The sequence below is a fragment of the Aspergillus undulatus genome, assembly GCF_047715775.1.
Source record: "Aspergillus undulatus strain CBS 261.88 unplaced genomic scaffold BDV17scaffold_7, whole genome shotgun sequence".
NCBI lineage: Eukaryota > Fungi > Ascomycota > Eurotiomycetes > Eurotiales > Aspergillaceae > Aspergillus > Aspergillus undulatus.
Window position 1 is genome coordinate 530,035 of NW_027396611.1, and position 15,123 is coordinate 545,157.

The window sequence follows — 15,123 nt, forward strand, 5'->3', positions numbered from 1 at the left end:
ATTCCATTACTTTGTTGATCACGGCGATACCAAGAGCCGTGCCATGCAATTGTTTGCAATACAGACATAGAACAGATACAAAGAAGCTTCCTTGCGCAACATACACGGGAACAAGAACCTGGAGCACGAGTCAACATCTACGTAGATTATCATTCGGTCCATTTAATTTCCCCATCTACTCTACCTTACTCTATTCTGCCGACACTCACTGACACGAAGATACGTAAGGTGAGGTGAGGCCCCTAGGGCTCACCAAGCACGTGACGCTTCTCGCGTACGATGTCGAAATTTGAAATTCTTTTATAATGCTAAGATAAGAAGGGTCTTCAACGAATTCCTCGATGGTCTAACGGTCATGATTTCCGCTTGTCACTCCTTTTATTGAGGAACAAGCGCGGGAGACCTGGGTTCGACTCCCAGTCGGGGAGAATCTCCTTTTTTTGCTTTTTTGCTTTTTTGCTTTCTTGCTTTCTTGCCTGCTTGATCTTCTGTTCTGGGCCTTGGGAGAGTGTCTGCGCTCTGTAGTGGAGATTGGATAACACCCGGCAGAGTTGTGAGAATACAAATGGCGATATTGGTGTAAGGGGTTCTGGTTTAACCAGGGATTGGGAACAGGCACCGTGATGAAGTCAAGTAACATGAATGGTTCAATAGAAAGGCTGCATTCATAATCAGATATCTTCGTAACAATGTAAATAAGCAAGTAAAGCTAGAAAGCAAAGGTCCCCGTCTAAAACTTTTCTATCCTCAACCCAACCCAACCCAACCAGTCCACCCTCCAACCATTCCAGAGGTTGATCATTTACTCCATCTCAATAGTACCAGGCGGCTTACTCGTATAATCATAACAAACACGACAAACACCCGCCACCTCATTAACAATTCTTGTCGACACCTTCGACAAGAACTCATAAGAGAAGGGGTACGGTGTCGCGGTCATAAAGTCTTTTGTGGAGATTGCGCGAAGCAGGATGATGTTCGCATAGACGCGCTTGTCGCCCATGACGCCGACGGCGCGCGACGGGTCAAGCGCGGCATAGGCCTGGCCGATCTCGTCGTAGATCCCGGCTTCGCGGATCATGGAGATGAAGATGTGGTCTGCTTGGCGGGCCATTTCGACTTTTTCTTTTGTGACTTCGCCGAGGACGCGGATTGCGATGCCGGGGCCTAATATCTTGTTAATTTGGGGAGAACGGGGAATGAAAGGAATGATTATTGTGTTGGACGTACCAGGGAATGGGTGGCGGCCGACGAGTTCAGGGGAGATGTTGAGTTGGCGGCCGAGCTGGCGGACTTCGTCCTTGAAGAGTTCGCGGAGGGGCTCAATGAGCTTCAGGCCATGGCCGCGCATAAGGCGCTCGGCGATGCCGCCGACGTTGTGGTGAGTTTTGATGGTTTGAGAGGGGCCCTTGAAGGAGATACTCTCGATCACGTCTGGATCACTTAGCGGGCGCGCTTGATGTATTGAGTAATGGAGACTTACCAGGATAGAGGGTACCCTGGAGGAACCACTCGACCTTTCCGTTGCTCTTGGCCTCAATCTTCCTGGCCTCTTCCTCGAAGACGTCGATGAACTTTCCTCCAATGAACTTGCGCTTCTTCTCAGGATCTTCGACGCCCTTCAGACCGGCGAGGAACTCCTCACTGGCGTCAACGACTGTCAAGTTGATGCCCAGCTGTGCTTGAAGGACTTCCTGAACCTTCTCGGACTCATTCAATCGCAGGCAGCCGTTGTCCACCAATACAGCGTGGAATCGATCTCCAATGGCTTCCGTCATCAGCTTGGCAGCAACGGTTGAGTCGACACCACCGCTGACAGCACCGAGCACCTGACCCTCAGGACCAACCAATTGACGAATCCGAGCAATTTCTTGACCGATGAATTCGGCCATCGTCCACTTCTGCCCGGCACCACAAATACCAACAGCGAAGTTCTTCAGAAGCTGTCCACCTTGAGGCGTGTCTAAACAACGTTAGCATCCCGTCCACTCAACTCTCCAAAGGGAAAAACCCACGGGTAACCTCAGGGTGGAACTGAATGCCATAAATCGAATCAGTCTTGTGCGCAATAGCCGCATACTCTGAGTTCCTCGTGGTACCAATAGTATGGAAACCCTCAGGCAGATTACGGAGCTTATCACCATGCGACATCCAAACAGTCATATCACCCTTGATGTCCTCGAAAAGCTTATCTACGTGACCACCAAACTGGGTAGCCTTCAGATCAGCATGGCCGTACTCCCTCGCAGTTCCAGCAACAACATTGTCCGCGTGCAGTCGGTGCGCAAGCTCCTGGAGACCGTAGCAGATACCGAGGATGGGGACGCCGAGCTCAAAGAAGGCCGGGTCGGCGTGGGGTGCACCCTCTTCATAAACGGAGTAAGGGCCACCGGAGAGGATGATACCCTTGGGTTTCCAGCCCAAGTCGGCGAGTTTCTGTGTGCACGGGAGCATCTCGGAGTAGACGTTGATTTCGCGCAGGCGGCGGGTGATGAGGTGGGTGCTGGGCGGTTGGAATTAGCTTGAGCATCTTTCGACTCACAATAACTTCGTAGGAGAAATACTATTGGGACCCAAAGTCCAACACGAGAATCGTGTCGAACGTATTGTGAGGGATTGTGTCCGCCATGGTGGGGTGAGATGTGACTCGAGAGGATTCGAAGATTGTTCGATGCACACTGGTCAATGGGGACCAGGGGCTGTGAAAAGTGTAAGAAAGATGAAGCTGTATATATGGAGCCGTGCCCTGAAAGGAAGACTTGCCCAGGAAATTAAATCCAGACTCGACTGATAAGGAAAACGGAGCAAGACCGGAGAGAAAAAAAAAAAAGATTGAGTAACCGATTCTGCCGCTCGGACCGCAAGTTATTGGCGGGGGCTTTTTACCGCTCACATGATAAAATGAGGGGCTGACGATCTTATCTGATAAGATCCCAGGACGCTATTCTCCATGCGGCGGCTTCAGGGCTGCCAGGGCACTCGCCAGACGGAGTGGTGGGGTATATAGATTGATAAATCAGAATTCTTGATAGAATCAGCAGTATAGGAACGGGTGTACTGAGATCTATACTTGTGTCTTCCGTATCGATGTCAAGAGCTGAAGATCGAATACAATACACCTAGTACTACTCTAGCAACCTCTCAAAGAAGCCTTCCTAAGCCTTCATTACTAGTGATGAATGCTCTATTTGCTAGTATGACTGATATCTCTCCAAGGATAAGGTCAAAACACAGCAAAGACATCGTCAGCATATTGACTGCGTCTGCAACCAATCTGAGATCTTCCAAAGCCCGGGGTCCATTCCAGGTAACCTCGTATTCCAATAATAAGCGCTAAGCAAAAAAGGAACCAAGCACCTGCAGGAAGCCAAACACTCTCCAAATGCAACACGAAGTTCCTTTCGATCACTCTCTTGAATAGTGACTTCCGCTCTCTTCTTTCCAAGACACATCAGACTCACCTCTAAAATGGATACAATGGCACCCGTCCCTATAAACATAACCCAACACATCCCCTACAACCCCGCCGCTATAGAAATCATCTATAAGCGTCCCCAAAAGCGCATCGAGATCGTCGAGCCAGACCCGTCCTGGCCAGCGGCATTCGCTACAATTGAAGCACGCATAAGAGCCGCTTTACCAGATAATAACTTGCTCTACATCCAGCATGTCGGAAGCACCAGCGTCCCGCATCTCCCTGCAAAATCCATCATCGACGTCGATGTGGTTGTGTCCGACCCCGCCCTCGAACAGAGCTACGTCCCCGCACTGGAGAAGGCGGGGTTTCAGTTCCTCCTCCGGGAGCCTAAATGGCATCAGCATCGGCTGTTTGGATGTGAGCAGCCGTATGCTAATATCCATGTTTTTGGGTCAAGCAGTCCGGAGGTTATGAGGCATCGCTTATTTAGGGACTGGTTGAGGGATCCGGAGCATCAGGGAGATAGGGAGCTGTATGCTGGTGTTAAACGTCAGGCGGCGAGGGAGGCGAGAGAGAAGGGGGAGACGGTTATGGGGTATAACGAACGAAAAGAGCCGGTGATTAGGGAGATTTTGAGGAAAGTGTATGAGGCACATGGATTGCTGGAGGGAACTGGGAAAGACTCGTGATGTCGGTTGGCATCAGTGATCTCATTCTATGGCTGCACATGATATTATGGTCCCGGACACGGACAATTCTGCCTTAGCACAACGAGCTTGCATTCATCCTGGCCCGCTTGATATCATTGCGCCTGAACTACCCAGTTTTGACCATCATTGTGACTTGTTCGAAGCAAGGAATTCATACTATTTGAACACAACTCACCAAATAACAGCTGATAGTGATCCCTGGCTAATACTAGGCGCCAAGATACAGCTGAGTATATATGCAGTCAACGATTGGGCAGTTGGCTCAGGCTTCCAAGAGAGCAGTGGACCTAGCTAGAGGGCAGCTATCGTTTTTTGTTCGCCAATGCAGCTCCTTGGGAAAAGGCAATGCGGGGATCTGCAGCCTTGGGCAGAACCTAATGGGAACCTCAGAGGAGGGTCCATTATAGATATGCAAGACCATTCCAGGCTGAAAGTATAGTACCATGTTTGGACTGAATGCTCCGTAACGTGAGGGGCAAAAGGTCATGCGAGGAGATGATGCCCAGCGGATCAATCAAATCCGACCAAGAACCATCAGCGTTGTATGATGAATGGTCAATATGGCGTGATGAATTGGTCGATTTTTGGCACAGATGGCGTCGAGTTGTCCTGCCTCGTGATGGGAGTTGCTATGACAAACAAAGACTCGAGCTACACCAATAAACGGAAAGCCCGATGGCGTCTGCAGGTCATATTAATATGGACGGTGTGATTTCGACCGGAAATCGTGTTATGCTGCAATCGTTTGATGACAGTGGCCATATCGATACATCGAACCATCTATCCCAGTGACATGGTTGTGTTTTGCACTCTGTAAAATCCCAGATGGCGAGATGCGCAGTACCAAGACTCAAGGATAATATGATATTCCTTGGCATACAGCTAGTTCGTTTACCGCTTGTCGCAGCGACTCCACGAGAGCATTCCACGGGGAAGCACAACCCTGTGACGTCGCAATGATGACGAGAGGACCTTCGGCGGCAGTGCCGAGTCGGATTGGCGCGGTGGTCGGAGATTCTGGAAGATCTGGACCCAGTCAGATTTGAGGTTAGTTCCCATGTGCGCTGGAGAAAGACGCAAAGCCGCTGATCCTGCATTCCGGGGAAGGTCGACGAGACGAATCCGAAGCCGGAACTCTGCAGGGGGTCAGCCAGTCAGTGCCTCCGCACGGTCACGGGACCCCCGCCCAGCTCAGATGGCGGCGGACAAGTAGTAACTGTTAGGTAAGGAATTCGCCTCTGTGTATTCCCGGTACAGGTGTATCTACATGCTCTCAATCATGATAAGATTATTGATCCCATTTTGATGAATGATGCTATAGAAATGTGATATATGTTACCTATAGAGTTTCTGTGCGTGAGACTACCTTCAGACAGCAATTTGCACTGAGTGAATGCTGGGAAACAGCAGCAGGAAGAGCAGCAGGAGCAAAGTGACAGTACGACGGTGTACTGTTGATACGCCAAGAGGGGTGCTCTGACAGCTCCAGGTCACGGGGGCTGCGGAGGCGGTTTTCCATTATGTCATAGAATGCAAGTGACGATCTTCAGTTTCTTTCAGCTTCATCTTCCAGCACCAGGTGGCAGCAGAGAATTGGTCTGCCCATCATCTGACCAGGAGAGAACTGAGGAGAGAGGAGAACAACAGGAGAGTGTATACAGAGCCATGACATAGATGATAGACCAGAATAGAACCGAAAAAGCAAAGAACGGCCTTATCAACGGGATCAAATCACCGTTGTGATGGACGGCGCTAGTTCAGATGCTTGAACCTGCAGCGATGAACCATCTGGAGACTTGGAGTACAGCGTTGGACAGTCGGGCAATTATTGGCAACTATACCACTCGTCGAGGGGGACTAGTCGAGGATCGAGTCTTGGGTTGACGACTTTTGAGTCAAAGTAAACAGTGCCACCCAAAGGGAATTCTTTCGCCGCTTGCATTCATCTTTGCATCTACTTTTGCCTCCGTAAAGACCTTAGAAAGTTTCTTTCAACTCTTCGGTCTTTCTAAGTCAACACTACCTACCTGGGTATATAATCTTTAATTTCTGACACTTTCCACAGCTTTAGTCAGAGAGCGAGTGTCAAACTTTTCCGGCGCCCGTCAGTTCCCACCCCGGCATTTCCTTTACTTGATAGAAATCGCACCACCGCGACTCTTCCACTTTCCGTTCCACTTCACCACCACCCAGTGTCTCTCTTTCTCCTCGCGTCCGCTCCCCGTCCGTCTGCTTCTTCCACCATCTGCTTGATTATTTTGTCCTCCCTCGGTGCTCGGATCCATCCCTTTCAATAGCGCATCCACTGGCCGTCTGACCTTTGTCATCCTGGTCCGGCTGCTGGCATTCTGTGACTAACAGCTTCGCTGCTCTCCTCACGCCGCGCTGCTTGGCCCCTCCAGTCCACTGCAGCCTGCACCTGCCTCAGAACCTTCGGTGGGAATCTGGGGAAAGAAAAGCTTTTTTCAAACCCCTGTGCTAGAGCCACTTTTTTTTTTTCTTTTTGATTTTTCCTGCTGCTTGACTTGTGAATTGCCTGTTTGAGACCGGGTGGGCTTTCCGCTTAGTATATAGAGCCCACGGCTCCAGCGCCTCTCCACCATGTCGGCCGCTACAACCTCTCCGTCCATTCCTATCCACAAATCTTCTTTCTCGACCGGTCCTCCAAGAACTTCTTCTCCTGCTGCCCAGTCTCGCGCCTCTTCCCGCAACTCCTCATGCTCTTCACCTAACCGCTCCAAAGCCAGCAGCCGTCGCGAGTCGTTCGGCTCCATCAAAGAAGACGTTGACGGTACGATCTCTCTCCCACCTTGAACTGTTTCGACGCGCCTCGACAATGTCCGGTGTAGGTCAATGTTCAATGGCAAAACTTTAACTCTAACGTTGACGTATAGGGATTGCGCAATCGTTCGTCGATACTCATCTCGACCATTCTCACAAGGAACGTCCCAAGCAGGACTTCTCCAACATGCAACAAGCTCCGGAATTTTGCTGCCCCTGCGGAGGGTTTCTTGGATGGAAGTCGATTCGCCTGGGGGGAAAGAGTCTCAGCAGAAGCTACAGCGATCTCCGGGCGCTGGGTAACATGAGCGCTCGCGGTTGGGCTTGGGAAGAGACTCCTACCATCTCAACTCCAGTACCGGAGGCGAAGGAAAAGATACCAGAACCAGGAACCTCACTGTTGGAGAAAATGCCTCCGGAGATTCTCGACCAGGTCATCTCGCACCTTGCATTGGACGTGCCTCCGAACGGCTACACACCGCGAAATGTGGATTTGGTGGCGTGTCTCCTCACGTCGAGGACATTACACGCGGCAACTCTAAGTGTGTTGTACAGGAACATGACCTTCCCACACTCCATCATCTTCTCCAAAGCTCTCCATCACATGTCGCAATATCCGGCTCTGGGTACTCTCGTTCGCCGTCTGGACTTTTCACACTTTACGTCTGTCGGACTTGGGCGCACCAAGCAGATGAACTCCGAGATTCAAAACTTGACATCCAAGACACTACTGCAATTTTTGAACCTCTTGCCAAACCTCAAGGAATGCCTGCTCCAGGAGCATCTGGAGGGCGATATCAGCGCGGAAGTGATCTCGAAGCTGTTCACTGGGCTTCCTAACCTGACTGCTATTGACTTTTGTGGTAGCTCCTCGTCCGCCTTTTCGACTGTCTTCCAGGAGGGTCTGAACTACGGGCCTGTTCTTCCCCTGACCCTGCCGAATCTGCGACGAGTCTCGTTCCACGAGTGCAGCAGCATCCCGTCTTCGTCCTTCGAAACTCTTTTCCCCCGGCTTGTCAACTTGACTCATCTAGATGTCACCAACACTCAGGTTAGCGAGGACGCGCTGTTTGCCATTCCAGAAACCGCCCGGCTCACTCATCTGGGCCTTTCACGGTGCATTCGACTTGGTGGACCACGGGTGGTAGATTTTTTGTCCACGCACCCAGCTGTATGCGATTCTTTGGTGTTCCTCAATCTCATGACCGACGCGTCACGCTACCGGCTCTTGGAGGAAGAAGATGTGGAGCGGCTGCTTCCAAAGCTCCCGACTACCCTTCGCTCCCTCAACCTTGGGGGAGCCAGAGTCACCTCAGCGCATACCGATGCCTTGATTCCCTTGACCAAGCATCTGGCGGAGTTGGGCCTCAGCTCGGCGGACCTGTCGGCACAAGACCTCAGCCGTTTTTTTGCGCCTCCGAAGCCCGTTGAACTCGATTGGGAGACACAGTCGATTTCTCAAGCGGAACCATGGGTGCCTCCCTCGCTCTGCTACCTCGACCTTACCAAAGTACCCCGGTTGACTGTTGGCATCGTTTTCAACACCAACACTTGCTTGCTTCTCACGAAGCGGAGCTACCCTCTTCAGGTAATTGAGTTCAGCGATAAGCTCATCGCTCCGCTGCGCGAGAAACCAAAGAACACCAAGAGCTCTCCCGACTGGACTGTCCGCGAACTCGGCCGTCGTGGATGGTATGTCCGCGACCCTGCCTCGATGCCCGAAACCCCCATCGATGACGGCTCTCGTTGGTGGAAGATGGGAGCTAGATGGTGGGGCATGAGGAAGATCCCAGTTGCTGTTGGCGACGTTGGTGGCCTCTACGGACACTACATGTTCAAGAGGTGAAATATTCATTTAATTTAGTTCGACAATGAGCTGAACTTATACCCTGTTTTTCTTGCTTGTTCTTTATGTTTCATCATATGATCCGGTGCGATACTATCTCCTATTTATTATTTCCGAAGCACAAAAGTGAGCGGCTCTCTTTTCAGTTTTATGATTGAGCGTGGGCTTTGTTTTGGCTGCATAGCGGAAGTACATTTGTTTATTGTTCTGGCGTACGGCATACCGGGTTCTGTTCAATGATTTGTCTTGATATGGCTAGGGGATCTGTTAGAGTAGTATTCAATCTAGGAGTTCACGAAAAGTATTCCAATCATTTTGATCTGCATTAAGCTGAAATGTAGACTACCTATGGAGCGAGTCAAGCAAAGTCTGGACGGGTCACGTGCCCCGTACTTCAACAGCCTCAATCCCAGCTCTCATTATTCAACTTCTCACATATCAGCACCCAACAGGCGCACCCCCAGTCTCGAAGGCACTTGACCTTCCAAACCTCCAACCCAGCGCCTCCACTGGGGTTCTTTCCCTCCCGATGGGTGGATTGCTCTCCGCGGCCCAGGACAGTGGACGCTGTCGAGATCGACCACGACCACGATGGCACCTCCGAGCGGGTCAGCATCATACAAGAAGAAAGATGGCACCCTGACGGTATCGCCCGATCGCCAGTCGGTCTCATGGATTCCAGGGGCGGGCGGTGCCTCTGGCGCCATTACGATTTCCGTGGCTCAAGTTACCAGTGCGTTGTTTTCTTCCACTTATCTTTCTGCATGCGATGAGATGATGAAGAGTTTCTAATCGTTGCAATGGCAGATTTGCAACAGACACCAGCGAGCAGTCCGAAAGTCATGCTGAAGATCTTCGTCCTCCCTCCGAATAACCCGACCGCCGCTCCGGAACAGTACATTTTCTCATTCACCGCTGGCGCGACGGCGAGAGCAGAAGCAGATGCGATAAAGGATGCTCTCAGTGCGGCGATTCAAGCGGCCAAGTCCGCGCAGGCGACGCCCGCTCCGACTACATCTGGTGAAGCGGCAAGAGGAGCAGGCGGGTTGTCCGCGGCGATGGCGATGGCCAGCGCGGTCTCGTCGACCGGGACAGGGAAGCACTGGTGGGATGATGACAAACGCCTGAAAACCGACGTGGAGCTACAGCAGTCGCTGCTGAAGGCGGATGCGGGATTGCAGAAGATGTTCATGGAGTCGTTGCACACGAAGCCGGAGACGTTATCGGCAAGCCAGTTCATGTCGCAGTTTTGGTCTACACGGTTGCATTTACTACGGGCGCATGCTATTGAGCGGTCGCAGACAAGGGGGTCGTATAATGTATTGTCGTCGTTGAAGCCGCGGACGGAGGATAACGTGACGAAGTTGAATATTAGCAAGGAGCAGATCCAGTTGATATTCGGGCAGCATCCGCTCGTCAAGCGGGTATATGATGAGAACGTGCCCAAGCTGAGCGAGTCCCAGTTTTGGTCGCGGTTTTTCCAGAGTCGGCTCTTTAAGAAGCTGCGTGGAGAACGGATTTCGGATGCGGATGCAACGGATGCTGTTCTGGATAAGTATCTCAAGACTGATGAGACTGGGAATCTACCGCGAGAGGCACACGTGCCACATTTCTTAGACTTAGAAGGAAATGAGGGGAACAACAGTCAGCGCCGGGGAAATCGGCCAGACCTGGACATGAGACCTTCGGCTGTAGAGAAGGTGCCGATAATACGCACCCTGAACAGTCTCAGTGAGAAGATCATGGCGAATGTCGCACCGGCTGATCGAGCGCCGTCAGCGCCAGTGGGCAACGTGGACGACGGCACATACGATGAGCTAACGCTACGCGACTTGCGCGGAGACGAAGAGCAAAACCTCGTGAAACTAAACATACGAGACCAAAGTCGGTTCTTCTCAGCGGCAAAGATCGCAGAAGACGAACGCAATCGACTAGTCGAACAGCAGGATCCAGAACAGATCCTCCAGAATCTACGCGCCACCATTGAGCGGAACTTCCGCGAGGACGACTCAGCACCCTTAGGCAAACTCGTCGACCCAGAAGACGACGACGAAGACGAGGACTCCAAAAGCAGCTTCCGCCATAACAGACACATAGCATCAAGCCAAATCCTCGATGTTATCAAAGAGCGCCGCGCGCAGGCCCAAACCTCCTCAGGCTCAGACACCTACGGCCTGTCATCATCCCTCTACGACCGGCTCACCCTAACCCATGCAACAACAAACGAATTTCTCCATCAATTCTGGCAGGCCTTCCTCTCGGGCAACCCCGACCGCGCTGGCGAGGTTTCCTCCCTCGTGGAATCGCTCAACCGGGCCATGGAGCGCATCAATGCCGTCGCCAAGGATGCCGAGGCAGAGCGGCAGGTAGAGGTTGATAAGGTGAAAAGACATGCAAGAGAAGTACACCAGGCAACGGGGAAGAGACTAAGGGTTAACCTGGATAGTATACCCGGTGGAGAACAATCAGTGAATCGGCTCTTGGGACCGACGATTTGGGCGTTGGATACGGCACTCGCAAAGTATAAGGAGGCTTTGGCTGAAGAGATGAAGATTTTGGATCCTGGGAATACTTGAATATGAACAACCAAACCTAGTAACATAAATTTACGTCTAACTATCAATGGCGTAGACCAATCCGTATATTTTTTATGTTTGTTGAGTGACGTCGGTATACCGAGGCCCGCATAAGCTCCAAACAACTAAACTCCGGAGTAAAACACCGCCGCCCTCCGCAATTTCGACGTGTCTAAACCACCACATCACCACTTCCTTCTCTCCATCCACAAACAATCAAGCACAAGCACACGACAAATCCCCCGGAGCCACGCTCCCCAATCAGTATAACTTCGGCAAAATGCAAACAAGCGGCCTAACGCACACGCCCCTAACAAAAACACTGCTAATCTACACAATCGCATCCTCCATCACCCTCTCCATCCTCGACATCAAGCACCTCCCCTCGATCCTCATAACGCCGCACCTCTTCCCCTACGGCCAATTCTGGCGCTGTGCGGTATGGTCAATTGCTGGGTTTGCGAATTCCACTGAGGCGCTTTTTGCTGCGCTGCTGGTTTATCATCTTCGTGTTGTTGAACGGGCTTGGGGGGGACGGAAGGTTGCTGTATGTATACTTCCATTCGTTTCGTTACTTGATTGGATTGGGATATACTGATGGTCATTGTTACTTGGCATAGACGTTCATACTATCAACACTCCCCTACACAACCCTCCTCCCGCCCCTCCTCCTAACACTCATCATACGGCCCCTCTCCCTCGGCAAAATCAACTACCTTCCGTCCGGTCCAACGGGAACGATATTCGCCCTGCTTGCGCAATACCACGCTTCGATTCCGTCGACGTATAGGTATACCATCTCAACAACAACTTCTCCCTCTGCACCAACTTCGCCATCTTCCTCGGAACAAGACCAAAATGACACCTCGTCCTCGTCATCGCGCACCAACAGCAGTGCGAAGAGCCTAACCCTGTCACTAAGCGATAAATCAACAACATACCTCATCGCCGCACAGCTTGTACTAAGTCAAGTCCCCTACATGCTCCTCCCCGCGGCCGTGGGGTGGATCGTTGGTGTTGCGTGGAGGGCGGAGGTCTTGCCGCTTGCTGCCGGGGTGGGGAGTGATGGGTGGAGGGTTCCGGGGTGGGTTGTCGGGGAGGAGGGGGGATCGTTGTTTGGAGGGAGGGGCGGAGGTGCTGCTGGGAATGGTGGTGCAGGTGCGGGTGAGGGAGGGTTCGAGGGGTTGAGGAGGAGGTTGGAGAGTGAGGCTGCAAGTGCTACTGCGTCTGGCAGTACGAGTGCGAATGGGAATTCTGGGGCCGGGACTGGGGCTGGGCCCAGTCGGCAGAGGATTCGAGGGGATTAACCGATTGAATATGGGTATTCGATTGATATCATATGGAGATATCGGTTAGAGAGACTAAGATGAGATAATGCATCTGAACCGAACATTCTGAATTCAACTTCACTTTCAAGGGGATTATCCGCATCCGCTAAGCTCTATATTGCAAACCAAACAACATTTAGGTCAAACCGAAGAGAACAAAAAAGGTAGCTGGTAGCCAGTCTACCGCCCGTTGCGACTCCGTCGCATATTCTCCTTACACTCATTACAGTACCATTTAACTGCTTATAATCAGCACACATTCCGTAGGATAGACGGGGAAAGGAAAAGGGAAAGATGTCTCACCATTCCTCCCAGGCGGCTTCGTCAACCCCACACAAGACAAATGAAACCACTCGCGCGGACAAGCATCATTATCACAAGCAACCATCTCCCCAAAACTAATCTCATTACAATAGCAGTACCGCGGCTCACCCTCCTCATCCTCATCATCGCCCTCATGAAGCGACTCCTCCGGATCCGAGACCGGCGGTGGCGGCGGCGGTGGCACAACGGGGGCCGTGCTACCGTTCTTCTTGTGCGAGCGCTTGGGCGCGGGGTCTGTGTTGCGCGTTGGGCGCGTGCGGCCGCCCTGCGCCGGGACGGGCTCTGCGGAAGCGAGGACGGGCGTGGCGGTTTTGGAGGACCGGCCTTTTGTGGGTGCCGGTGGTGGGATGGGGGCGGGGGTTTCGGTTGGTTCGTTGGATTCGGTAGGTTTTGTGTCCGGGTCTTCGCGGGGGTTTGTGAGGGGTGCGGAAGGCTCTGTGTCCAATGTGTCGGGCTCGCGGTGGGTATTGGGGAAGGGGAGTTCGGTTCTAGAGGGTGTCTCTTTCAAAGGTGCTTTGAGTTCGGTGGTTTTGCCTACGTTATTAGCTTGTTAAAACAGGGTAGAAGGATTGGGGAGGGCATACCGGAGCTAGGGACGCGGTTAGACGCAGAAGACGAGGGCCTCTGCTTTGCCTGCGCTGAAGTTTGCTGTGTGCGGGAGGACTGTGGTCGCGATGAGCCAGGCCCAGGGCTAGCTCCGCTACGAGGGATAGCCGCAGCGGCAGCAGTCCCAATGAGCGGAGAAGGAGTAATTACGGGCGAGTCCGCTGTAGGCACTCCAGTGTTGTTTCTATTCACATTAGCCGCGCACAATGAAAAGGAATAAAAAAAGCATACCGTTTCCGAGCAGCAGAGTTGGAATTGGGCGCCCGCGAGCGCTTCTTAGTCACATCAATGGCATCTTTCGATACTGCTCGCCCAGAGGCTCCTGCACCGCTGGCAGACCGTTCCATGGCCGCACACGCCTCCACATTAACAGGTCGCTCGACCTTGCGACGCTTCGCTTGTGTTGATGAAGTATTCGAACCAGGCTGGTTGTGTCCCAGTGAGGTCTGGTCTCCAGCGACACGGTTCTTGCTGCTCTGTCCCTTCCGAGACCCAGCAGCTCGAGCATCGTCCATGTCAGAGTCCACATGTGCCCGGCGTTGTCTGCGCGCCAGAACCGCCTCCCTTCTAGCCTCACTGCGAGATGCAACTTCCGCATCGTGAAGGGCATGGACAAGATCTTTATTCGACGCAACTTCTCGCCGAGGACGCTCGTGCGCTGTAGTCTTGGTAGCATTCTGATTCGAGTAAGCCCAGTGATTGAGGCTTCCTAAGCGAGCCTCATCACTGATCTCGCCCGCTATGAATGGAAACACAGTATCCAGACGCATGAGCTGGCGATCGAGCTCGTCGTTCGCATTAGAAATCACATGGTTCTTCTCGTCCGCCGTCATCATCAAGTCGGAGAGGGTATGCCGAACACGATCGAAAAGGACGCGGCGGTTCGTAGATTCATCCTATCAATGACCAAACATCAATATCTCATACAAATCATCACCCGCACGCTGAACGCCGGACTAAACTCAACTAAACTCACCTGCGTCAAAACCTCATCCCTCACACCCCCAAAAGTCTGTGCCGACACCGAATTACCCGGATACTGCGTACCCTGAGACTGAGACTGAGCCTCCGACGAAGCCTTCAACAACTGCAACAAATTATCCTCCAGCGCCCAAGCCTTAGCATCCACCTCCTTGAGCAGCGAATTGTGGCGTCGGAACTCCCGGGGGAGGGCGGTTATGGCGTCCGTGAAGTGGGTGAGAGCAGGGTAGAAGCCGTGCGGGACCGGCGACGACGCGGCATCCATCATGGACGAGTGCCCGTACGCAAAGGAGGATCGGCCCAGCGTCTTGGATGTCCGCGAGGGGTTCGTCCTCGTCTGGCGCGCGGATTGTCGGGCGCCGGCGCTGTGACCCTGAGCGCTGAGCGCCGACGGGGCGACGGCGGACATTGTGGAAGGTTTAACGGCGAGAGGCAATTTCAGTTATGGTGTTGCAAGTGGAAAGCGATCAAGATGGACTAGCAGATAGGCAACGAGGACATCAGCAAGGACGGTGAAAAGAGAGCTGAGAGAAGGACGGAAACAAAAGCAGAA

General features: G+C 52.5%; 7 protein-coding genes and 1 non-coding gene across 8 annotated transcripts; 5 read left to right on the top strand and 3 right to left on the bottom strand.

Annotated features, from left to right (window-relative positions):
- Positions 1-335: 335 nt before the first annotated feature.
- BDV17DRAFT_t34 lies at positions 336-428 on the top strand. The gene has a single exon. It is a non-coding gene; the product is annotated as a tRNA-Asp (tRNA).
- Positions 429-672: 244 nt separating this feature from the next.
- On the bottom strand, positions 673-2,821 carry gua1 (GMP synthase (glutamine-hydrolyzing)). The gene is made up of 5 exons (XM_073756885.1): positions 2,565-2,821; positions 2,016-2,503; positions 1,484-1,963; positions 1,231-1,434; positions 673-1,167 (listed from the first exon to the last, which is right to left on the bottom strand). Exons 1-5 carry the CDS (start codon positions 2,627-2,629, stop codon positions 803-805), a joined length of 1,602 nt encoding a protein of 533 aa, XP_073619033.1. The 5' UTR covers positions 2,630-2,821; the 3' UTR covers positions 673-802.
- Positions 2,822-3,477: 656 nt separating this feature from the next.
- BDV17DRAFT_288272 (GrpB family protein) lies at positions 3,478-4,107 on the top strand (the record flags this gene model as incomplete). Its single annotated transcript, XM_073761357.1, has 1 exon — positions 3,478-4,107. One exon carries the CDS (start codon positions 3,478-3,480, stop codon positions 4,105-4,107), a length of 630 nt encoding a protein of 209 aa, XP_073619034.1.
- A 547-nt stretch (positions 4,108-4,654) lies between these two features.
- BDV17DRAFT_216558 (uncharacterized protein) lies at positions 4,655-5,346 on the bottom strand. The gene has a single exon (XM_073755522.1). The coding sequence runs from the start codon at positions 5,223-5,225 to the stop codon at positions 4,818-4,820; it is 408 nt and encodes a 135-aa protein (XP_073619035.1). The 5' UTR covers positions 5,226-5,346; the 3' UTR covers positions 4,655-4,817.
- Positions 5,347-6,592: 1,246 nt separating this feature from the next.
- On the top strand, positions 6,593-8,897 carry BDV17DRAFT_216520 (Leucine Rich Repeat domain protein). Its single transcript, XM_073755521.1, has 2 exons — positions 6,593-6,919; positions 7,023-8,897. The coding sequence occupies exons 1-2, from the start codon at positions 6,730-6,732 to the stop codon at positions 8,753-8,755; spliced, it is 1,923 nt and encodes a 640-aa protein (XP_073619036.1). The 5' UTR covers positions 6,593-6,729; the 3' UTR covers positions 8,756-8,897.
- Positions 8,898-9,156: 259 nt separating this feature from the next.
- BDV17DRAFT_255119 (TFIIH subunit TFB1 family protein) lies at positions 9,157-11,347 on the top strand. The gene is made up of 2 exons (XM_073756886.1): positions 9,157-9,488; positions 9,563-11,347. The coding sequence occupies exons 1-2, from the start codon at positions 9,347-9,349 to the stop codon at positions 11,329-11,331; spliced, it is 1,911 nt and encodes a 636-aa protein (XP_073619037.1). The 5' UTR covers positions 9,157-9,346; the 3' UTR covers positions 11,332-11,347.
- A 264-nt stretch (positions 11,348-11,611) lies between these two features.
- dscB lies at positions 11,612-12,638 on the top strand (the record flags this gene model as incomplete). Its single annotated transcript, XM_073761358.1, has 2 exons — positions 11,612-11,878; positions 11,952-12,638. The coding sequence occupies 2 exons, from the start codon at positions 11,612-11,614 to the stop codon at positions 12,636-12,638; spliced, it is 954 nt and encodes a 317-aa protein (XP_073619038.1).
- Positions 12,121-14,979, bottom strand: BDV17DRAFT_301140 (putative PHD finger domain protein (Ing1); the record flags this gene model as incomplete). The annotated part of the gene is made up of 5 exons (XM_073764197.1): positions 12,121-12,898; positions 12,963-13,517; positions 13,568-13,773; positions 13,821-14,485; positions 14,533-14,979. 5 exons carry the CDS (start codon positions 14,977-14,979, stop codon positions 12,840-12,842), a joined length of 1,932 nt encoding a protein of 643 aa, XP_073619039.1. The 3' UTR covers positions 12,121-12,839.
- Positions 14,980-15,123: the final 144 nt, after the last annotated feature.

What these genes read in the sequence shown, in the direction of transcription:
- gua1 (XM_073756885.1), bottom strand. Translation starts at nt 2,629, where the DNA reads ATGGCGGACACAATCCCTCACAATACGTTCGACACGATTCTCGTGTTG. An exon ending in TTGGACTTTGGGTCCCAATA is followed by an intron (nt 2,504 to 2,564) that starts GTATTTCTCCTA and finishes CCAACCGCCCAG; the next exon opens with CACCCACCTCATCACCCGCC. An exon ending in GTTCCACCCTGAGGTTACCC is followed by an intron (nt 1,964 to 2,015) that starts GTGGGTTTTTCC and finishes AACGTTGTTTAG; the next exon opens with ACACGCCTCAAGGTGGACAG.
- BDV17DRAFT_216558 (XM_073755522.1), bottom strand. Translation starts at nt 5,225, where the DNA reads ATGCAGGATCAGCGGCTTTGCGTCTTTCTCCAGCGCACATGGGAACTA.
- BDV17DRAFT_216520 (XM_073755521.1), top strand. Translation starts at nt 6,730, where the DNA reads ATGTCGGCCGCTACAACCTCTCCGTCCATTCCTATCCACAAATCTTCT. An exon ending in CATCAAAGAAGACGTTGACG is followed by an intron (nt 6,920 to 7,022) that starts GTACGATCTCTC and finishes GTTGACGTATAG; the next exon opens with GGATTGCGCAATCGTTCGTC.
- BDV17DRAFT_255119 (XM_073756886.1), top strand. Translation starts at nt 9,347, where the DNA reads ATGGCACCTCCGAGCGGGTCAGCATCATACAAGAAGAAAGATGGCACC. An exon ending in TTCCGTGGCTCAAGTTACCA is followed by an intron (nt 9,489 to 9,562) that starts GTGCGTTGTTTT and finishes TTGCAATGGCAG; the next exon opens with ATTTGCAACAGACACCAGCG.